The 24,064-nt window shown below is 43.9% G+C and overlaps 1 protein-coding gene and 1 pseudogene across 1 annotated transcript; one reads left to right on the top strand and one right to left on the bottom strand.

Moving 5' to 3' along the window:
* The first annotated feature begins 379 nt into the window (after positions 1 to 379).
* Ercc6l (ERCC excision repair 6 like, spindle assembly checkpoint helicase) lies at positions 380 to 24,064 on the top strand. The gene is made up of 2 exons (XM_028892083.2): positions 380 to 538; positions 20,147 to 24,064. Exons 1-2 carry the CDS (start codon positions 471 to 473, stop codon positions 23,817 to 23,819), a joined length of 3,741 nt encoding a protein of 1,246 aa, XP_028747916.1. The 5' UTR covers positions 380 to 470; the 3' UTR covers positions 23,820 to 24,064.
* LOC114708652 lies at positions 4,282 to 4,628 on the bottom strand (annotated as a pseudogene).

The following is a 24,064-nucleotide window of genomic DNA, read 5'->3' as shown; positions in this document are numbered from 1 at the left end:
GTCTCTTAGGTGTTTGAATTCCAAGTATGTTCAGTGCCGAGCACTGGCAGGGAGGGAAAGGGGCAATGGAAACCTCTCCGGGCCATTACAATAAGATAGCTTCCACTCACGAGTTCAAGAGAAACACGCGCACATTTTACTCACTCTCTCAACTCCTTCACTTCGCTCTCAACACTCTCACACCGCCGCACAGTTTGGAAGGGAAAGAAATCACCAGCGGTCACGTGAAGACGTAGCCCAACACGCAACGCCAAACTAGCTAACTAGCCAGCTAGCGCCAGTGCGCGAAGGCGCAGGCGCAAGACCTTCCTGGGCGGGGCTCCGGAAACAGCGCTGGAGCTGGATCCCGGATTGGCCAGCCTGGAGGCGGACGGTTGGTTCTACCAGTCTGGTTCGTGCGCCGAGCCTGTGTAAGGCGGGAGCGAGCGAAATTCAAGCGTGGCTTTACTGCGAATTCATTTCCCTTGATCATGGAGGCTTCCCAAGGCTCAGCGGAAGTGGAGGCTTTGAGCCCACAGCTGGCTGCGAGTTATCTGAGGTATGCTTGGGCATCCAGGCGGGTCTGGCTCGCAGTTCCTGGCCTGGGGTGGGGGGTCGAATGGCTCCCACGCTCCCCTAGGAACCGCTTGTGGATTTGACCAGATTTCTAACCTGGGGAGCGTCTTCCCACCCCTCACCCCACCTCCCGCCCTGCCATATTAGTCAAATAACTCTCCAGTGTGAACTATTTAAGAGCCCGAATTTCAACTAACCGATGAAGTCCTTGAGTCTTTCTAACCTGCCAGCGGTCAGACCTGGGCGGAAAAGAGGGAAAATGGTCCCCAGGTTGTTAGTAAATGGGATCTGAAAAAGAAATGCTATGTAGTGTTTGATAGAGGCTGTAAAATGCTTCATTTCCTGACCAGAGTGTTGACATTAAAGGAAAGAATGGCCAATTATAATGGTCGGTGAGCGACGCATCATCCAGAACAGGAACCGTTAAACTGTGTGACTGAATATATGCTTTCACCAGATGGCTGAGTCGGAGCTTGGTAATGTGGAGGGGAATATTTAACTATTAAAAACTGTAGTACAGGGCTGGAGAGATGGCTCAGAGGTTGAGAGCACTAACTGCTCTTCCAGAGGACCCGGGTTCAATTTCTAGCATCCATATAGTGGCTCACAACCGTTTGTAACTCCAGTCCTACAGGATCCTGTGCTCACTTCTGGCTTCCACAGTCACTGTACCCATGTGGTGTACAGACATACATGCAGGCAAAACACCCATGCCCATAAAATTAATTTTAAAGAATCGACATAAAACATAAGCAAAGGCTTTTTCTTAAAAACATGCTAATAGTGGCAAACAAATGTATGAAAGGATGCTCAAAACCACTCATTGTTATGCCTGGATAGCGGGGACCCCCCAGAAGGCCACCACGGAGACCAAATCCCTTGTATAAAAGCAAAGAGCCTTTATTATCAAGCTCAGTGCTTGGACTCTCTGTCCAACACATCAGTGAGAGCAGAGAGCCCTGAGCCCAGGCAGGGTAGTGTTTTTATCATAGCAGAGGTTGGGGCGAGAGTATTTCTAGGGTTCAGGACCCTGATTGGCTGACATTTGTCTAGGGGTGTCTGTAAAAGGGAAATAGGTGTGTGCTAGGCTCAGGGACATCTGGTGATCTTATTTAATCTAAGAGTTGAAACGTTTGGGGATGCCTGGTACTTCCCCTTAGATGCTGGCTCCTCCCTGGGTTAACTTATGGCTTCTCCTGGATCTGGGTGTTGCCTGCCAGTAAGCCTGTCACAGAAGCTGTGTCTGGGCCTCTAAGCCTGCCATGGCAGCTCCCCCCCCCACACACACACACTCATCAGTAAAGGGAAGAAAATCACAACTACAGTGGGGTGTGGGGCACCCTCCCCTTCCCCGGACTGGACTTACAGATGGTTGTGCTGGGAATTAAGCCCAGGTCCTCTGGAAAAGCAGCCAGTGCTCTTAACCACAGTCAGCTCTCCAACACATAGGTGTATGTTGTTAACTTGTAGATTTTTTTTTGAGACAGGTTTTTACTGTGTGTGTGTGTGTAGCCCAGGCTGTTCTTGAACGCTCATCCTTTTCTCTCAGCCTCCAGAGGGATGGTATTACAGGTGTGTAACCTCAGGTCCCACTGAATTAAAGTTCGGTGTCGGCGGTGGACAAAGCTACCGGTATTCTGAGGAGTTTTCCCTCCAGGGACCTCCTCTGAGGTAAAAATGTAGAAAAAAAAATTTCAAGACAAACCGGAGTGAAGCAAAGTTAGTGAGTCTATGAATATTTAGAGCTGGAGTCAAGTAAGAAAAGGACAGTGCGTGGGGGTATATTTCACAAGACAGTTGGCTCCCCTGTGTCTTCACAATGGCTGTCTCTGTATAAAAGTCTGTGGCTTTCCAAGTCAGATATCTCAAAGGATGTAGTTTACAACAGGGTTTGATTAAATCAAGCTTAAAATGTAATTAAATTAAGAATATATGAGCTGGTTTACTTGGGTTTTTTTTTTCCTTTTTATTTATTTATTTGTTTTTTGAGACAGGGTTTCTCTGTAGCTTTGGAGCCTGTCCTGAACTAGCTCTGTAGCCCAGGCTGGCCTTGAACTCACAGAGATCCGCCTGCCTCTGCCTCCTGAGTGCTGGGATTAAAGGCCTGCACCACCACTGCCGCAGGCCTACTTGTTTTTCTTAAAGAATGTTCTTTTGCAAGTGAAAGGTTTTATGAGGTTCACTGTTTAGATTTAGGGCTGAGACCAGTGCTAATTCAGGGAAACTCAAGGTTACAAACTTCCAGCCAGTTTGTTTGTTGTTTTTAACATTCTTATTTGAAATGCCTTTAGAAAAACACATTCTCTGTAGGGAGTTTTGGCTTTGTCAATGTGTTGAAGTTTCTTGATGCTCCATCAGCAAGAAGGGCAAACTAGGTATCTGAACATTGATTGATTCATCAGATTTGCAGATATTTCCCCCAATTATATAAGTTGACTTTTAGCTCTTTAAATTTTGTCTTCCCCACACCCAGGGTATTGTTTGTGTACACACACAGACACACATACACATACACACACACACACACACACACACACACACACACACACACACACACACGATGGTACATGCAGAGGTCAGAGGTCAGAGGATAACTTGCTCCAGTTGGTTTTCTCCTTCTGCAGCGGTAGTCCCTGGGATTGGACTCAGGTTGCACACCGAGCTATCTTGCTGGCCCCACTTGAACTTTTTTTAAATTACATTTACTTGTGTCAGGGAGTATACTTGAATGCCATGGAGTGAATGTGGAGGCCAGAGAACAATTTACAGGAGCAAATTCTCCTGCTAAGTCAGTTCCAGGGGTTGCACTCAAGTCCCCACACAGGGCTGCAGGCACTTTTACCCCCCCCCCCCCAGCCATCTCACCAGCCTGCCTTTTCTCTCTACAAAACAGTTTATTGTGGAAGGTGCCTTCTTACTGTGTTGTTTGATGCACAGGAGATTTTACTTTTTGCCCTTATTTATTTAACTCATAAAATAGCCTGGTTTCCTAAAGTAATACCACGAGCTATTTGTCAGGCTAGAGCAACCAGTCCTTATGGTAGTGCATCATGTCTTTAATTCCAGCACTCAGGAGGCTGAGGCTTCATCTAGTACTTGTAAATTCACAATCAAAAGTTTAAAGTAGTATAAAACCTTAGGAGCAAAACAATTTACAATGTTCATTTTTTTGTGTGTGTTTTTGAGACAGGGTCTCATTATCTAGACCAGGCTAGCCATGAATTCCTGCATGATCTTACTGCACTATGTCCTGAGTTCTGGGATTACAGGTGTGTGGCAGCAGATCCAGCAAGTATTCAAGTTATGTTTTGTTTTTAGGACAGAAAGGGTTTATTTTAGCTTATACTTCCAGGTTACATACCATTACTGTCACATTATATTCACAGTCAAGAACAGAGAGAAATGAATGAATGCATGCTTTTCAAGTTTTGCTTTTTTGTTTTTTGAGACAGGGTTTCCTTGTGTGGCTTTGGCTGTCCTAGAACTCAATCTGTAGACCAGGCTGGCTCAAACTCAAAGGTCTACCTACCTGGCTTTGCCTGCTGAGTGCTGGGATTAAATGTGTGCATCACCACCGCCTGCCACAAGTTTTTAATAAATAAAAATATTTATTTTTCTTAAAATATAAATAAAATACATACAATATTCCAGGTATAGCAACACCAGAATTTCACTTATAAAAGAGGTATAGTTTGTATTTATTAATAGTAAGTTCAATTTTTTTTCTGAGTATCACAAGAGTTTATTTAGCAAAAAGTTTCATATGAAAATGCACATGACCCAATTCTACACCCCAATCAAACAGTCCTTAGGGGAAAGATGTGGACTCCTCTCCTGACCAGCCATTGTTTAGAATCTTTCCAAGGCTTCTAACATGATGATGCTGTTTCCTCGTATGACCACCATGCCGATGTTATTCTGTTGCCCATTTCCACACACTCATCAACCACAAGATTCATAAAGGGATCAAAGCCCCGTAGTATTCCTTGTACATGTCAGCCACCATTTAACTTCAATGATAACTTCTTGTCCATAAATTTCTTCAGCTCGGGAGGGTGGGCCTTGCTCATGGCGACTTTTCAGCAGGCTGGGGACGATGAAAAAGAGCCCCTTTTTTTTTTTTTTTTTTTTGGTTTTTCAAGATAGGGTTTCTTTTTGTAGCCTTGGCTGTCCTAGAACTAGCTGTGTAGACCAGGCTGGCCTCGAACTCACGGAGATCCACCTGACTGGTTCCCAAGTGCTGGGATTAAAGGTGTGTGCTACTAACCGTCCTGCTAGTTTACATTTTTTTTTCTTTTTGTTTTTGTTTTTTTGAGACAAGGTTTCTCTGTGTAGCCCTGGCTGTCCTGGAGCTCACTCTGTAGACCAGAGTGTAGACTCTGTAGACTCTTCTGTAGACTCTGTAGAGTCTGGCCTCGAACTCATAGAGATCCTGCTTCTGCCTCCCAAGTGCTGGGATTAAAGGCATGCACCACCACCACACAGCTAAATTTACAATTTTTTTATGTATATGAACAAATCCAGGTCCTCTGCAAGAGCAGTAAGTGCTCTCAATCATTAGGCAATGTCTCCATCCAGGTAAAGTTTTTTCTATAAAAATGTATTAGTGTCTGTGTGTACATTATTTGTGGGTGGTGGCATGGGTGTGGACGTCAGAGGACAACTCTTGGTTTTTTAGAGTCTCTCAGTGTAGCCTAGGCTGCCCCTGAAACTAGAGATCCTTAAACCTCAGCCTTCTGAATACAAGGATTAGAGACATGTGCTACTATGCCATGTTTAAGTTTTACTTTTTCTGGGTAGAAATTCTGTTATTTATTTTCACAAATATGAGTGGACTAAGTTGTGTGTGTGTGTGTGTGTGTGTGTGTGTGTGTGTAAAAATACATGTGCATGCTTTATTGTATATATTGCTAGTGATAGCAATTCTGAAAAGGAAACAGCAATCTCCATCCTGTTTTGGTTATGCTGAAGGTTGAACCTGGGGCTTTATGCTTCACATATGTTAGACAAGTGCTTTCTCATTGAGCTACAGCCTCAGCCCAATCGACATACCTGTTGATAGGGAAATTGTGAAATAAAGAATAGTGCATCCATGTCCGTACACTGGAATACCATGGAGCTGTTAAGGAAATAGTGTATAGCATGAAGGCATGGCACATTCTTTTCAGTTTCAGTGTTTGTGCAGATTATCCTGCCTTACTCTGTCTTTTCAGTTTCTTCATCTCCTTTTTTGAGGTTCTCTTATTCTTTTCCTTTACACCACTTAACGTCATAGTTGTACCGCATGCCCTGCACTACCTGTTAACGTCATAGTTGTACCGCATGCCCTGCACTACCTGTTAACGTCATAGTTGTACCGTATGCCCTGCACTACCTGTTAACGTCATAGTTGTACCGTATGCCCTGCACTACCAGTTAACGTCATAGCTGTACCGTATGCCTTACACTACCAGTTAACGTCATAGTTGTACCGTATGCCCTGCACTACTAGTTAACGTCATAGTTGTACCGTATGCCCTGCACTACTAGTTAACATCATAGTTGTACCGTATGCCTTGCACCTCCAGTTACCACAGCACCTCCTGTATTGACCACCTTGCAGAGACATGGATGGCTCCTGCTGTGGTTTGACGATGGCTTGATCCCACCAAAACTCGGGTGGTCTTGAGAAATAGTGGGCTGGGTCTCTGGGGCTCTGATGAAGGGATTAACTGTCAGAGCAAGTTTGCTTCAGTGTTAGTCACTCTCTGTTGCTATAACAGAATACCTGGGGAAAAAACAGCTTAAGATTTATTTAGGCTCCCGGGGCAGTGGTGGCGCACACCTTTAATCACTTGGGAGGCAGAGGCAAGTGGGTCTCTGTGAATTTGTTGCCAGCCTAGTTTACAGAGCGAGTTCCACGACAGTCACACACTGTCTTCCTGTCTCCAAAACCAAAACAACACCAAAGATTTATTTACGCTAACGATTTTAGAGGTTTTGGTACATACTTGGCTGGCTGCATTGCTTTTGGGCCTTCCTTGGGTAAGGCAGAAGCTTCATGAGGGAGTTAGCATAGCAGAGGAAAGCGGAAGGGGCGGGGAGTGACCTGGGACAATGTGGACTTCTGCGCCGCTGTCTCATGCTTCCTGGGCCCCATCTTCTAGGTCCCACCCACTCCCAATGATGCTATCAGATACTGATTTCATCAAGGGATTCATCAATCAATCCTTTGATTAGATTAGAGTCATCAGGATCCACTTTGGGGCTCAAAAGCCCCATCTTTGAACATTACACGGTTACTAGGCCTTCAGCGCAATTTTTCTTTCTCTTTTAATAATTAGGGTTGGTTTTTTTTTCTGTGCATGTGTGCATCTTTACACACACATGTGGAAGTCAGAGAGCAACTTTTGTGAGTTGCTTCTGTCCTTCCACGATGTGGATTCTGGAAATTGAACTCTAGCTATCAGATTCGGTGTCAGGTACCTTACCCTCTGAGCCATCTTGCTGGCCTGAGGTTTTAGTTGGGGGTGGGGATAGTTGTGAGTATAACGCGTGTGCATGGATGTGTGCAGATGCCTGCATCTGTGTGCAGATGTACAGAGGCCAAAGAAGGACACTGGGTATGCGTTCCATCACTCTCCGTTCTATTTCTTTGACGTGGATGCTGGTGGGTCCCTAGAGTTGGGCATTAAGTACTCTTACCCATTGAGTCATCTCTCTGCCTCCAGTACATGAGTTTTTAAGATACGAATACATTTCTTATTTCTTATTCAAACCAGAACAATTCCTTTTGTCCCTTGTCTGTCTTTCCTTTTGTTTGTTTTTTCCCTTGTCTTTCTTTCACATCCTGTTTCCCCTTCTACTTTTCTGCCATGCATAGAGCATCTTGTAGTATTCACCAGAAGCTGAACAAGTACTAGTACCATGTTCTTGGATTTCCAGAGCTGTGAGCCAGAAATTAACCTTTATAAATTATCCAGCCTCAAGTATTTTGTTATAGCAACAGGAATACACTGAAATGGACCCCCACTCAAATTTGGTTCACACACCAAGACTTCTGGTGCCACACACCCAACCAAGATGATAGAAAAGTATATTAGATACATATGGGGCTTTCTGGAGAAAGAACAGATTTCCAACTCTGATTTGAAAGTGATGAGAAAACAGGCAAAGGACATATATTTGGGGATTTTATCATGGCTGGGGTGGTACTAAGGTGAAGGTCCCTCCCTGTGGAGGCACTGAGACATGGCATGGTTTGAAATTCCTTCTGGTGACGAAGGAGGGTGTGTTTTCTGCTTGCCCAACACAAGCAGACAGAGAGGTGGGGGTGGAACTGGAAAGAGTCGGCAGTGTGATAAACTTTCTCATTGCTATGACGAATGGCTGGCAGAAACCATTGGAGAGAAGAAGGATTTTGTGATTTATTTAGATGGACTCTCATGTAGCACTGTGTAGCTGAAGCTGGCCTAGAACTCCCAAAGCTAACTATAGGTGTGTGCCCCCTTGCCTGGCCGGGAGGATTTATTTTTGTTCACAATTCCGTAAGTTTCAATCCATTATAACAGGAAGAGTGTGACAAAGCAGAGCAGTAACATGTCCCCAAAGACATACCTCCAGTGATCCTCTTCCTCTGAGGAAGCTGTTTCCCAATAATATTATCATAGTATGAATCCACCGGGGGATCAGTCCTTTCATTATGTCAGAGCACTCGGCCTTACTGCTCCAGGAACTAACCGTTCTTTACAAGCCCAGAGTTGTGTTTTACTAACTCCTTTTTCTTGTTTTTTGTTGTTGTTTTTTTTTTTTATGGTTTTTCGAGACAGGGTCTCTCTGTAGTTTTGGTGCTTGTCCTGAATCTCGCTCTGTAGCCCAGGCTGGCCTTGAACTCACAGAGATCCGCCTGCCTCTGCCTCTCGAGTGCTGGGATTGAAGGTGTGTGCCACCACTGCCCAACTTTTACCAACTTCTTAAGCATTTCTAAATTCAATTAAGTTAAATTAACCATATTAATTGCAGCTATACTTCATTAATGGAATAACACACACACACACACACACACACACACACACACACACACACACACAGGGCCTCATGCTTGCTAGGCAAGTGCTCTATCGTTCTTTTCACTTTTTAAAAAATTTTGAAGTAGAGCCTCATTAAGATACTTAGGCTGGCCTTGAACTCAGGTATCCAGGTAACCTTTAAAACTTGTCATCCTCATGCCTTAGCTTTTCTAGTGCTGAGGTTATGGGTATGTACCACTAGACTTGGCTAGAATCACATTTTGTTGTTTATTTTTGAGACAAGGTCTCACATAGGCCAGACTGGCCTCCAGTTGAATTATTTCTGGTCCTACTGTCTCTACCTCCCAAGTGCTGGGATTATAGGTGTGTACCACTATGCTTGGCTAGACTCACTTTTTTTTTTTTTTTTTTTTTTTCGAGATAGGGTTTCTCTGTGTAACAGCTCTGGCTGTCCTGGAACTCGCTCTGTAGACCAGGCTGGCCTCAAACTCACAGAAATCCACCTGCCTCCGCCCCCGAGTGCTGGGGTTAAAAGTGTGTACCACCACCATCTGGTCATTGACTCACTTTGTAATTACACTTTCCTTATCTAAATTTTAAGCATTCCACTCTCCCCTACCTTACTTAGTGTAGGATGCCAGTGTGAATAACCATTTGACATCACTGCATCACTGGGCTCTATAGCCCTCTCTTGGGGTCTATTCGCTCTCCCTTACTCAATTTGGCTCTCATTTTTCTCTTTACATAGCCTGAAGTTCAGAGTCAGTAATATAGAAACTTCCTTGCATATAATTGTAAATTTCTCTTCCCTGACCCCCTGTATTTTTATCCTCTTGATAAGACTACAACCTTCACGTGGATATTATCTTATATGGTAAGAAAGTGTTAAGGGCCATGGTAGAATCAAGGTCACCAATCAGTTGGCCCTAAAATATAGAGATTTCCTCCAGATAATTGCAAGTGTCCTTAAAAGTGGTGGAGAAAGGTAGGAGATCCAAGTGATACTAAGTAAGGAGAACTCAACAGATTTTTGCTGGCTCATGAGATGGAAGGAGCTGTGATCTAAGAAATGTGAGCAGACCTAGAAACTGGAAAGAAAAGATTCCTCCTGGACCCTCCAGAAAGGGATGCCGTCTTACTGACACCTTGAATTTTAGCCCATGAGACCTGTAGCAGACTCCTACAGAACCACAGGATAGAAGGTAATATGTGGCAATGAGCATGGTGATACACACCTGGAATCCTAGCACTTGGAGGCAGAAGCAAGAGGGTTACTGGGAGTTCATGCCCAGCCTGATCTACATAGTGAGTTCCAGGCCAGCTAAAGTTACACGGTGAGACCATATCTTAAAACTAACAGAAAAGATAATACGTGCCTATATGGTAGTCTGTGCCTATAATCCCAATGCTCAGGAGGTTGTGGCAGTTGCATTAAGTTTGAGATCAGCCTGGACAACATAGTTCCAGTCCAGCTTAAGCCATAGAATGAGACCCCTGTTTCAAAAATGATAATACAGGGTTGGAAAGATGGCTCAGCGCTTAAGAGGTCTGAATCCCAGCACCTACATGGCAAGTTTACAACCATCTGAAACGCCGGTTCCAGGGGATCCATAGGCACTATGTGCACATGGTGCACAGACATACATGCAGGCAAAACACAAAGTGAGGGGTTGGAGAGATGGCTCAGTGGCTAAGAGCACTAGCTGCTCTTCCAGAGGTCCTGAGTTCAATTCCCAGCAACCACATGGTGGCTCACCATCTGTAATGAGATCTGGTGCCCTCTTCTGGCCTACAGGGACACATGCAGACAGAACACTGTATACATAATAAATAAATAAATTTAAAAAACAAAATAAGATAACCATTTTTAAAAAGATAATATAGCTGTCCCTCTCTCTGTGTCCTTAGAGATCAGTTCTAGATTTCCCTTGAATACAAAAAGCTGCAGGTACTCAGTCTCTCATTCAAAATGATATCATATCTGTGTCCTAGTTTAAATCATCTCCAGATTACTTACAATGCCTAATACAGTGTAAATCTATGTACATAGTAATTAAGCTATTCTGTTTAGGGAATAATGATAAGGAAAAAAGTATGCATATTCAATACCTGTCATTTTTTTCCTAGTATATTCTTTTTTTAAAAAAATCAAGTTTATTTTATTTCTTAATTATTTGTATGTGTGTAGATGTGTATGTGAGTGCAGGTGACCTCAGAGAACAGAAAAGTGCATTGTATTTGCCTGGGTTATGGGCTGTTGTAGCTTCCTGATATGGGTGCTGGGAATCATAGCTTGGTCCTATACAAGAGCAGTACACGCCGTTAACCACTGAACCATTTCTTCGGCCTTCCATATATTTTCAGTCCACTGTTAGTTGAATCTGTGGATATATAAACCATAGCTATGCAGGATCATCCATAATTATTGTCAGACAGGCTCATAACATTACTTGGCAGTCATCTGTTCTGCTAGATAGATGTTTCTTATCATTCTGCTTTTCAAAGCCTCAATACCCCCCTCATCTCTGACCCTCTGACCCTGCTTCCAGTTTCACTGGATTGATGGAAGCAGTCAGAAGAGACTGTCCACAAGCTTCTCCCTGCCAACTCATGTCCTGATGTTGTTCCCACTGTATTTACTGCCTTGTGTCCTGTTAGTATGGGTAGACTCTTCATGTGTCTAGTTGAGGCTCTGGTATAAGGACTTTGGTCTAACTTTTGTTGTTGCTAGAAAACAAACAGACAAGCAGTACTTTTGTTTTGTTTTTTATTTTTCCCAGACAGGGTCTCTCTGTGTAGCCCTGGCTCCCCTGGAATGAACTCTGTAGACGAGGCTGGCATCAAACTCATAGATCCATCTGCCTCTGCCTCCTGGGTGCTGGGATTAAAGGCATACACCACCACTGCCCAGCCAAAACAATACCTTTCAAGCTGGTGTGGGAGGTAGAGGCTAGTCTGGGCTACCTAGAAAGACCCTGGCTTTTTAATTTCTTTTTAAAAAATTTTTTAAAAATTGAAAGTAGATTTTTTTCATATAATATATTCTGGTTACCATTTCTCTTCTCCCAACTCCTAGAATCTCCCCACATCCCTACTACCCAAATCTACAACTTTTTTTTCTCTTTCTCATTAGAAAACAAACAGGTTGCTGGGAGATGGTGACACATGCCTTTAATCCCAGCACTCAGGAGGTAGAGGCAGGTGAATTTCTGTGAGTTTGAGTCTAACTTGATCTACAAAGCAAGTTCCAGGACAGCCAGTGCTACACAGAGAAACCCTATCTTTTTTTTTAATAATTTATGTATTTTTATTTTATGTGCATTGGTGTTTTGCCTGTATGTCTGTGTGAGGGTCCCCTGGAACTGGAGAGTTACAGACAGCTGTGAGCTGCCATGTGGATGCTGGGAATTGAACCCAGGTCCTTTGGAAGAGCAGTCAGTGCTCTTAACCACTGAGCCATCTCTCCAGCCCCGAGAAACCCTGTCTTAAAAACCAAACCAAACAAAAAGAAAACAAACAGGTATCTAAAAAATAATAATAAAAGCAAGGAAGTTTTCCAATTTTCAGTAATACTAAGATTGATCAGAGGGCTCACTGGTCATAGTTTAATTCTTCCTTTGCAAACTTGAATTCCCCCTTTATGATGAAGTAATATGTTGGAGAAACGTAGCATTCTGTGAATATCCTGTTTTCTGCCCACCTTTCATCCTTCCTTAATTGATTTCTCTGGTATTTTGTCACAATAATGAAAAAGCTAAGCAACACAAAATGGTACATATTATCAGTGTGACATATTTCTATTGATTTTTTTTTTGCCTTTGACTTTGCCTGGCCTGGAGCTCACTATGTAAATCAGTCTGGCTTCCAACTCAGATCTGCCTACTTCAGCCTCCTAAAGGCTTATAGATTGTACCACTACACCCAGCTCTGTTGACCTTGATCACCTGGCTTAAATTTTGTTTGCCAGTTCATCAATGTATAAGGTTAATTTCCCTTGGAGGGACCCTTTTCCATACTGTACCGTTTGTTAGTGTGTTAGTTAGCACGTTATAATGAACAGCACACATTTAAGGAGTAGCAATTAGGCCTCACTTCATTGAGGGTAGAATGTTTACCTTATTTGACATTCTTCTCTGTGGGAGATTTGTCTCCATATTTATTTACTCAATTTTATTGCTGTGGGCTCATGAACATTATTTCATACTTTTGAGTTATATACTACAATTCAAGGTGTTCTACATCTAAGCATGGGGATCCGGTTCAGTTGGTTCCTGAGTAACCTTGACACATCCACATCTTTACAGAGTTAGGTTTTTTTGCTTTTTGTTTTTGTTTTTGTGATACAGGGTTTCTTGTAGCCCAGGCTGGTTCTGATCATCTTCCTTTACCTTTGGAATTCTGGGATTATAGCCGTGCACTACCACACCCATTCAAGTTAGCTTTTGTTGTTTTGTTTTTTTTAAAAAAAGATTAATTTATTTATTAAGTATACAGTGTTCTGCCTACATATATGCCTGCAGGCCAGAAGAGGGTGCCAGATCTCATTACAGATGGTTATTAGCCACCTTGTGGTTGCTGGGAATTGAACTCAGGACCTCTGGGAGAACAGTGCTCTTAACCTCTGAGCCATCTTTCCAGTCCCCCTTTTGTGGGTTTTTTTCTACCTCAGTATTCTGAACATATCTCACCAGTGCATTTAACTCGGTGTATTTAAACCACAAAACAACCTACTTTTCTTGGACTCCAAGTTCATCTTTCATGGTTTATTTCTCACCATGGTCCTAGAATCACCCATGTTTTCAGAGAGCTGGTTCCTTTAATTGTGGAGTTATATTAGAATCCTTGGTGTGGTACTAAGTGTGCTTGTTGCTACTATCATTGCTTCTAGACCCTCTTTGAGGACAGAGAGCAAGTAAGCAGATGTGTATACTAACCCATGTGTGTACCTGTCTAGATATTTCTCTCTACATTAAAGTAGACATGGATCTGTACTGTTGTCCCCGGCTCTGATCTGTCCCTCCGTAGCTATCTCTCACCATGTCTGTTGTAAACTCCTACTCCAGCAGTCAGAAACTTGGCTCCTACAATCTATCATCAGTCACTCACCTGTTCAAGTCCACTATCCATGAATTATTGCTGTTAAAACAAGTTCTGCTGGGCGGCAGTGGTGCACGCCTTTAATCCCAGCACTCGGGAGGCAGAGCCAGGCGGATCTCTGTGAGTTCGAGGCCAGTCTGGTCTACAGAGCGAGATCTAGGACAGGCTCCAAAACTACACAGAGAAACCCTGTGTCGAAAAAAACAAAACAAAAAAACCACAGAAGGTCTGGTGATTGTAAGAAAAACGAGCACCAACCTCATTCTCAGTTTGTCCTGTACTGTCACAACATAGATCATTGCTGACACCAGATGGGTGGAGGAGATTCACACATTTGCACACATACTTTGAAGCAATTCCAACAGTTTCCATTGCTGGAATAAAACACCATGGCAAAAACAACTTGGGAGGGAAGGGGTTTATTTAGCCTCACAGCTTACAGCCCATCATGAAGGAAGGAAAGTCAAGGCAGGAACTGGAGCAGAGACCACGGAGGAGTGCTGTTGACCGGCTTGTTTGCTAGTGCCTTCCTCAACCTGCCCAGCCCTGGTACTGCCCACAGTGGGCTGGGCCCTCTCACTAAAACACTACATCTACAGACTTGTACGCAAGACCACCTTATGGAAGCATTCTCAATTAAGAGTCCCTCTTTCCAACCAGACTGGTAGTGTGCACCTTTAATCCCGGCACTTGGGAGGCAGAGGTAGGCATAGCTCTGTGAGTTCCAGGCCAGCCAGGACTACATTGAGAGACCTTGTCTCAAAAAAAAAATCCCTCTTAGATATGCTATAGGTTTGTATATATGTTATGTGTACAGGTTTGTGTCAAGTTGACAAAAACCAACCAACACAGACTGAGTCCTGATCCCTTGATCTATATACTTCTAATAGTCTGTGATGATTTCCCCCCCTTCTCTCTCTCTCTTTCTCTCTCTGTGTCTCTCTCTCTCTCTCTCTCTGTGTAGTGTTAGATGTATAGGTGTGTGGGTGCATGTATACGAGGGTGCATGTACATAGATGTATATATCATGTGGAGGTCAGGTACAACTTCAGCTGCCATTCTTCAGGCTCTATCCACCTGCTTTTTGAGATAAGATCTCGCATTGATCTGGAACTCACCAATTAGGCTAGGTTGACTGGCCGGCAAGACTCAGGGATCCTCCTGTCTCCACCCCTCACCCAGGTTTGGGATTACAAGTGCTTGCCACTACTCCCACTTTTTTTTTTAATTAGTTTTCCGAGACAGGGTTTCTCTGTGTAGCTTTGCGCCTTTCCTGGAACTTACTCTGTAGCCCAGGCTGGCCTTGAGCTCACAGAGATCCACCTGCCTTTGCCTCCACCGCCCGGCCACTACTCTCCCTTTTTGCATGGATACTGAGGAGCAGACTTGGGTCTTCATGCTTGTATGGCAAGCCTGTTCTGGCTGAACTGTTTCTACAGCCTTTGCAGCTTTTGAAACATTTTATGTGTATGTTGTACCAGACTTTTGCTTTTGGCCACCAACCAGCTCCCAAATCATCACACGGAGACTTACTAGTTATGAAGCTCGGCCAAGGCTTAGGCTCGTTTCTTGCTAGCTCTTATAACTTAACCTGTTTCTCTTCATCTATGTTTTGCCTCAGGGCTTTTTACCTTTCTTCTGTATATCTGTGTCTGGCTGTCTGGTGGCTGCCTGGCTTCTGGCCCTAGACGTGTCCCCCTCTTCCTCCCTCATTCCTCCTCCTCCTCCTCCTCTCTCTCCAGCTTATTCTCTCTGCCCATCAGCCCTGCCTGTCCCTCTCCTGCCTGGCTATTCAGCTTTTTTTTATTAGACCAATCAGGTGCCTTAGGCAGGCATGGTGAAACAGCAACACATCTTCCCATCATTAACAAAGGCAGCATAAACAAATGTAACATACTTTCACATAGTTAAAGTAATATTCTGCAGCATACACAAATGTAACCCATCTTTGCCTAGTTAAAATAATATTCCAGCTGGGCGGTGGTGGCGCACGCCTTAATCCCAGCACTCGGGAGGCAGAGCCAGACGGATTTCTGAGAGTTTGAGGAAAGCCTGGTCTGCAGAGTGAGTTCCAGGACAGGCACCAAAACTACCCAGAAAAACCCTGTCTCAGAAAAAAACAAACAAACATAATAATAACACTCCACAGCAGTGTGTGCCTGAGTGTGAATATGCACCATGTGCATGCAGGAGCCTGTGGCAGGCACTTCCTACCTTACACATTTTTGCTTTGTTTTGGAGATAGAGTCTTTCCATGTAGACCTTGTGATTCTGGAATTCACCATATAGATTGGAGTTAAAGACAGAACTGAACCCATGATCTCTGCCAAGAGATCTTAACCACTGAGTTCCCTGTGATGATTTTAACACATTGAGTTATATAAATGCACTGTGTGCTGAACAGTTTTATGTCAACTTGACACAAGCTAGTCACCTGAGGGAAGGGACCCTCAAGAAAATGCCTCTATAAGATCAGGCTGTAGGCAAGCCTTAGGGCATTTTCTTAATGGTTCATGGGGGAGGGCCCAGCCCAATGTGGGTGGTATCTTCACTGGGTTGGTGGTCCTGGGTTCTATAAGAAAGCAGGCTGAGTAAGCTGGGGGAAGCAAGCCAGTAAACAGCACCCTCCATGGTCTCTTCATCAGCTCCCACCTCCAGGATCCTGCCCTGTTTGAGTTCTGTCCCAACTTCCTTCAGTGGTGAACAGTGATATGGAAGTGTAAGGTGAATCAACCCTTTCCTCCCCAAGTTGTTTTTTGGTCATGGTGTTTCATCATAGCAGTAGTTACCCTAACTAAGACACACTAGTACACTTACTAGGAATCAATATTGAGGCAGAACAACAGATCCACCCGGGACATGGGGTAAGAAAAACCTTAAGTGAGGCCTCAACTGTATTTTTTTAAAAACTTCTTACTGGTATGTATTAATTATATAAATTATAGTTTCATTACGATACTTTAGTGTGTGTGTGTGTGTGTGTATAGACAGTGCTTTGATGGTCTTTATCTCCTTATTACTCATTTAAAATGATTTGTAGTACCATCTGGTTATTTGTTTGTTTTTTGCAAATAACATAATTTCCTTCTCTTCCTCCTCTTCTTTTTTTTTTTTTTTTTTTTTGAGACAGTATTTATGTAGCCCTGGCTGTCCTGGAACTGCTGTGTAGACCAGACTGGCCTCCAACTCACAGATCGGTCTGCCTCTGCCTCCTAATGCTAGAATTAAAGGTATGCACCACCATGCCTGGTGACTTTCTTCTTAGTAATATCTGAGTAGTGCTCCATTGTGCATATAAATATATGTGAAAAACATTAGTGTCAATCACCTGGCTACTTTTATGGCTCTGAATTCTTACATCCCAATACAGAGTCAGAAGATCTGATGTTGAAGCCCAGAGATCTGTGTCTTAACAAGCCCCCTCCCAAGAAAGTCTATAGAAAATTGAGAATCTCTGTCTTATTTTCTTTGTGGTACTAGAGATTGCACCTCGGCTTTTGTGAATGTTAGGCAAGTCTCTACCATTGAGTTATATCACCAGCCTGAGAATCAATGGGTTGTTTGTTTGTTTGTTTGTTTGTTTTAGCCTTTTGAGGCAGTGTGTAGCTTAGGCTGGCCTTGAACTAACGATGTTCACACTGGAGTTGGTGTGGCACTGCCTCCACTGGAATTACAGATGTGAGGTGTCAGACCTGCCTCTGAAAATCTGTAAAGGATGAGTGCGGTGAAGTGAGCGTCGTGAAAGAGCAGAGTGTTCTAGAAAGAGGACGGCGGGGTGAGCCTGCACTTAGAGGACACAGAAGCATGATGGGTGTAAGCGCTTAGAATAAAATGGGTAAGGCGCAGGCCTTCGATCACAGCACTCAGGAGGCAGAAGCAGGCAGACCTTGGAGTTTGAGGCCAGGCCAGTCTGGTCTAGTCTACACAGTGAGTTCCAGAATAGCCAGGGCTACATAGCAATACACTATCTCTAAAACAAAAAATGTGTAAGGTAGGAAGTGACTGGTAAAGGCAGAGGGGTCATAGGTTGCTGGCTATGTCAGAGAGGACTTGTAATATCAGATTAAGCAGCTTAAACTTTGTCCACCAGAGACATTTTTGAATTATCGCCATCATCGAATGCTTATGCCGGGCATGTCGCCTATTGACACTATCCAGTTCAGTGACATCCATTATATTCCCATAAGTGTGCGGTGTGTTCAGGTAATTGTGCACCTTTCACTAGCTAATTTTAGGACATTGTAATTTTAGGACATTGTCATTACCCTCCAAAGAAATCTGTACCTGTTTAGCCATCACCTCTCCAGCCCTAGCGGGTTATAAAGTGGTGCCTCATTGTGGTTTTGCTTCCAGTTTCCCCATAACCAACATGGAGCATCCTATGTTCTTATTTACCTTTTATTTATTTTGTTTTATGTTTTGGGGGTTGGTTGGTTTTTGTTTTTAGTTTTCGAGACAGGGTTTCTCTGTGTTGCCCTGGCTGTCCTGGAACTCACTCTGTAGACCAGTCTGGCTTTGAACTCACAGAGATCTGCCTGCCTCTGCCTTCAGAGAACTGGGAATAAAGGCTTGTGCCACCACACCCAGTTCTAGAAAGTGTTTCTATTCTCATTTTTTAGGAACCTCTGTATTACCTTCCATAGAGGCTATACTAATATACATTCCCAGCAGTATGTAAAGATTGCTCCCTCCCCAGAATTCTTGCTTTCTTGTCTTAGTTATTCTAAGTTGAGTGAGATGGAGTTTCTTTTAATTTTTTTACTTATTTGTGTGTGTGTGTGTGTGTGTGTGTGTGTGTGTGTGTGTGTGTGTGTGTAGAGATCAGAGGACAATTCTGGGGACTTCCTTCCTTCCCTCCTTCCTTCCCTCCTTCCTTCCTTCCTTCCTTCCCTCCTCCCTCCCTCCCTCCTCCCTCCCTCCCTCCCTCCCTCCCCCCCTCCCTCCCTCCCTCCCTCCTCCCTCCCTCCCTCCCTCCCTTCCTTCCTTCCTTCCTTCCTTCCTTCCTTAATGGCTTCCAGAGAGTGAACGCAAGTTGTAAGGCTTGTGTTGAAAGTGCTTTACCGGCTGAGCTGTCTTGCTGGGTCAGGATGGAGTCTCATTGTGGTTTTTATTTGCATTTCCCTGATGACTAATATTGAGCATTTATTCATATAATCCATTGTCCATTTTTATTTTGTGTTTTTTGAAATAGAGTCTCGTGTAACTCAGGTTGGTTGTGTAGCTCAGACTGACCTTAAATTCCTAGTCCTGTCTCTACCTTCCAAGTGTTGAGATTATTGGCATAACACTAACTGTATTTCTTCTTTGTTTTGAGGCAGGGTCTTAACTCTAGCCCAGGCTGGCCTAGAACTTTAAAAAGGCTTTTTTTTTTTTTTACATCTGTCTGTCTGTCTATCTATCTGAGTGCAGGTTGGTAGATGCACGTGACACAGCATGTTTGCAGGTCACAGGACAACCTGAGGAAGTCAGTTCTCTCCCTCTACTATGTGGGTTCTAGGGATCAAACTCAGCGGTCACGCTTGGTGGCAACCCCTCTACCCTATTCACCCATCTTATCAGCCCTGGCCTAGAACTCTTGATCCTCTTCTCTCAGCCTCTGAAGTGCTTAGAGTGCAAGTGTGTATTTTTTCTTTTTTCTTTTTCTTTTTAATTTTTTTTATTTTATCTTTTTTTTAATTTATTATGTATACAGCATGTATGCCTGCAGGCCAGAAGAGGCGCCAGATCTCATTACAGATGGTTGTGAGCCACCATGTGGTTGCTAGGAATTGAACTCAGGACCTCTGGAAGAACAGTCAGTGTTCTTAACCTCTGAGCCATCTCTCCAGCCCTAAACCTTATTTTTTTGTGTGTGGTATTTTGAGACAGGGTTTCTCTGTGTAGCTTTGCGCTTTTCCTGGAACTCACTCTGTAGCCCAGGCTGGCCTCGAACTCACAGAGATCCGTCTGGCTCTGCCTCCCAAGTGCTGGGATTAAAGGTGTGCCCCACCACTGCCCGGCATGTGTGTATTTTTTTTTTCTGTGCTAATATCTGCCTCCCTGAATCAAGGGCTTTAGAAACCCAACTTAGTTCCAGGGCTGGATGAACCTCAGCTGGTAAAACGATTGCCTAGAATGCACAAAGCCCAGCACCACACATAAAATTGAGCATAGCACATGACTATAATTCCTAGCACTCGTGAGATGGGTTAGAGGCTGGGGGATGACAGGTTCAAGGTCATCCTTGGCTATATAGTGAGTTTATGAAGAACGCCATAGGGTGCTTGAAATTGTCTTTTAAGAAAAAAAATCCCAACTACAGTCTGGATTCAAAAATGGACTCTGAAGCTCTCATAGAATATTCAGTCTGTTTCCTTTCTTTCTGTTCCCCTCCTTCTCTCATATTGGCAATTGACCCCAAGGGCTCCTTCATGCCAAGCAAGTATTTTACCACTTGAGCTATACCCCTAGTCCCATGTCATATTTCTTTTCCTTTTTTTAAATAGATATGTGCAAGAAGCCAAAGAAGCAGCTAAGAATGGAGATCTGGAAGAAGCATTGAAACTTTTCAATTTGGCAAAGGACATTTTTCCCACCAAAAAGGTGATCAGCAGAATCCAAAAACTAGAGGAAGCTTTGGAGCAGTTGACAGCAGAAGAAGAAGATGATGAATTCACAGATGTATGCAACTCTGGCTTGCTGCTTTATCGAGAGCTGTATGAGAAACTCTTTGAGCACCAGAAAGAAGGCATTGCCTTTCTCTATAGCCTATATAAGGATGGAAGAAAAGGGGGCATCTTAGCAGATGATATGGGACTGGGAAAGACTGTTCAGATCATTGCTTTCCTGTCTGGTATGTTTGATGCTTCACTTGTGAATCATGTGCTATTGATCATGCCAACCAATCTCATTAATACCTGGGTCAAAGAGTTTGCCAAGTGGACTCCAGGAATGAGAGTCAAAACCTTTCATGGCTCCAGCAAGGGTGAGCGTACTAGAAGCCTGACACGGATTCAACAAAGGAATGGCGTCATTATCACTACCTACCAAATGCTAATCAATAACTGGCAGCAACTTGGAAGCTGTAATGGACAAGCATTCGTATGGGACTATGTCATTCTTGATGAAGCCCATAAGATCAAAAGTGCCTCTACCAAGTCAGCAATATGTGCTCGTGCTGTTCCTGCAAGTAATCGCCTCCTCCTCACAGGAACACCAATCCAGAATAATTTGCAAGAGCTGTGGTCCCTGTTTGATTTTGCTTGCCAGGGCTCCTTGTTAGGAACATTAAAAACTTTTAAAATGGAGTATGAGAATCCTATTATTAGAGCAAGAGAGAAGGATGCTACCCCTGGGGAAAAAGCCTTGGGACTTAAGATATCTGAAAACTTAATGGAAATCATAAAACCCTATTTTCTCAGGAGGACCAAAGAAGAAGTGCAGACGAAAAAGGCAGACAACCCAGAGGCCAGACTTGGTGAAAAGAACCCAGGTGTTGAAGCCATTTGTGAGATGCCTTCCCTTACCAGGAAAAATGATCTCATTGTTTGGATACGTCTCGTGCCTTTACAAGAGGAGATTTATAGGAAATTCGTGTCTTTAGATCACATCAAGGAGTTACTAATGGAGACACGCTCACCTCTGGCTGAGCTGAGTGTCTTAAAGAAACTCTGTGACCACCCCAGGCTGCTGTCTGCACGAGCCTGTCATTTGCTGAATCTAGAGACTGCCACATTCTGCGCTCAGGATGACAGTGAGCAAGAAGGTGCCTCAGATGTGGACAGCATTGATCATTTAACTGACAGTGCACTGATGCAAGAGTCTGGAAAAATGTTATTCTTAATGGCCCTGCTAGAAAGACTTCACGATGAAGGACAGCAAACGCTGGTGTTTTCTCAGTCAAGACAAATTCTCAACATCATTGAGCGCCTCTTAAAGAATAAGCACTTTAAGACATTGCGAATTGATGGCACAATTACTCATCTCTGGGAACGAGAAAAAAGAATCCAGTTATTCCAGCAAAATAAAGACTACTCTGTTTTTCTACTTACCACTCAAGTAGGTGGTGTTGGCCTAACATTAACTGCAGCAACTAGAGTGGTCATTTTTGACCCTAGCTGGAACCCTGCAACTGATGCTCAAGCTGTGGATAGAGTTTACCGAATTGGACAAAAAGAGAATGTTGTGGTTTATCGGCTAATCACTTGTGGGACTGTAGAGGAAAAAATATATAGAAGACAGGTTTTCAAAGACTCACTGATCAGACAAACTACTGGGGATAAGAAGAACCCATTCCGCTATTTTAGCAAACAAGAGTTAAGAGAGCTCTTCGCAGTTGGGGATCTGCAGAACTCTGCAACCCAGATGCAGCTTCAATCTCTGCATGCTGCTCAGCGGCGATCTGATGAGAAACTAGATGAGCATATTGCCTATCTACACTCGCTGGGCATAGCGGGAATCTCAGACCACGATTTGATGTTCACCCGTGACCTGTCTGTTAAAGAAGAACTTGCCGTGCTGGAAGACTCTCTATACATTCAACAGCGAGTGCAGAAAGCTCAGTTCCTTGTTGAATCCGAATCTCAAAATACCATGGAAAGACAAAGACCTGGAAATGAGGAGGCCTGGCTCAAAGCACTCGCAGTTCCTTCCCAACAGAAGAAGAAAGCTCCTGAACTGAACAAACCCCAGCCTCGACCTTCACACATTCTCACTAATCCTACCCAGGTAGAGGCTCTCAGTTCTCAGATGGCCAATATAAGCATTTATGACCAGTCTGCAGAGAGTGAGCCCCAAGATCACTCCACGGCACATGATGTCACTCTGCTGCAAGGTGATCCGCACCACTGGGAAAGCACATTTGATGCTGGCACTGCAGCTACTTCTCCCCAGGAGCCTGGAAATAGAGGAGGAGTTTGGACTGACTCTTCCCTGGGACCTGCAAAATGTTTTGCAGCTGAAAATGAAGCTGTGCAAAAGAAGGCATCACAAGTGTCGCCTGGGCAGGAGTCCCTGCCAGAGAACCTTCTGGGAAGTTGTAATTATTCACCTGGACAATCCATCAAGGCTGATCTGGGGACAAATTTAGATCTCCAGCATAGTGTGCTTTCATCTCACGGCAGTCCCACAGCAACTGAAAATCAAAACGTAGAGTCAGATGTACACACGATTGAAATATCTGATGTCTTGTCAGCATCCTCTAGTGCACCACAGGGTGCTCAAGCAATCGAGGCCCAGTTGGAGATGGAAGAGAACCTTTTAGAATCACCACCACAGTTCGAGTGTGACTTCAATCTTCTCCTGGAAGACTCTGCAGACACTAGACAAAATCTCTCCAGCAAGTTTTTGGAACATGAGAAAGAAAATAGCTTGCAAAGCCCTGCAGCTAACTCCAGGGCAGAGTCAGCCTTTAATCTTAGTTTGGATTCTTCTAATAAGAGTGATGAAGAACCAGAAGTGATTAGTGTGAAAACCAGAAGCAAAGCTAGAAGGATCCTCTCAGATGATGAAGATGAAGAAGATGCTTTGAAAGGTATTTCCAGCACAAGTTCATTAAACATCTCTCCCTTTCAGTTCTTCTCATCTGTGAAACAATTTGCTTCAACTCCCCAAAATGACACCAATCCACCTGGAAGGTTCTTTTCACCAAAAATCCCCGATAACGTGAATACATCCTTGAATTCTAGGAGATCTTTGGCTTCCAGGAGGTCTCTGATCAATGTGGTTTTAGATGACGTAGAGGATATGGAGGAAAGGCTTGGTAACAGCAGTGAGGAGGAGAGTGCTCCAGGTCACTCGGAAGAAGAAGAGAACAGCGACGACGACGACGACGATGAAGCCTCAGCGTGCACAGAACAGGGTCCTTCTGGGGAAGCCCAGGCCTCGGGAAACAAGCCCAGCAGCTTGTCTGTGTCTGAGCCTGGTTCTCAGGCCCCAGAGAGCTCTGCCTGTGCCCCAGAACCGTCGTCCAGTGAGCCTTTGGTTGATCCTCCCCAGGATCCGGCAGCAGAGGCTGCCGATGACTACGAGACTCTGGTAGCTCGTGGCAAAGAACTGAAAGAGTGTGGGAAGATCCAGGAGGCTCTTGACTGCCTGGTTAAAGCGCTCGACATAAAGAGCGCGGATCCTGAGGTCATGCTCATGACTTTAAGTTTATATAAGCAACTTAACAGTACCTGAGGGCTTCAGGGCTGGTCAGTATGTCTAAAGTGAAACGATATAAAAGTTTAGTTCAGTATTTCTTCTCTTGAATAGTTCATTTTTTCCTTTTAGGCATATTTTACAAACTTTTAGAAGTGTTTTTTATTTTTCATTGATACTTTCTAAAGTTTTTGTGAAACTATTGGGTTATTTTTTACTCTGAAAAGGACCATCTTGTCTTGTGGGTTCAGATCAGAAAATTAAAGTGACTTTTCTCAAGTGTT

The sequence above is a fragment of the Peromyscus leucopus genome, chromosome X, assembly GCF_004664715.2.
Source record: "Peromyscus leucopus breed LL Stock chromosome X, UCI_PerLeu_2.1, whole genome shotgun sequence".
Classification (NCBI taxonomy): Eukaryota; Metazoa; Chordata; class Mammalia; order Rodentia; family Cricetidae; genus Peromyscus; species Peromyscus leucopus.
Note: the sequence above shows the minus strand (reverse complement) of the source record. Positions and strands in the feature narration are given on the sequence as shown.

Excerpts from the sequence above, each read along its gene's own strand:
- Ercc6l (XM_028892083.2), top strand. The coding sequence starts at position 471 with ATGGAGGCTTCCCAAGGCTCAGCGGAAGTGGAGGCTTTGAGCCCACAG. Across the intron at positions 539-20,146 it reads CTGGCTGCGAGTTATCTGAG|ATATGTGCAAGAAGCCAAAG; the intron begins GTATGCTTGGGC and ends TTTTTTAAATAG.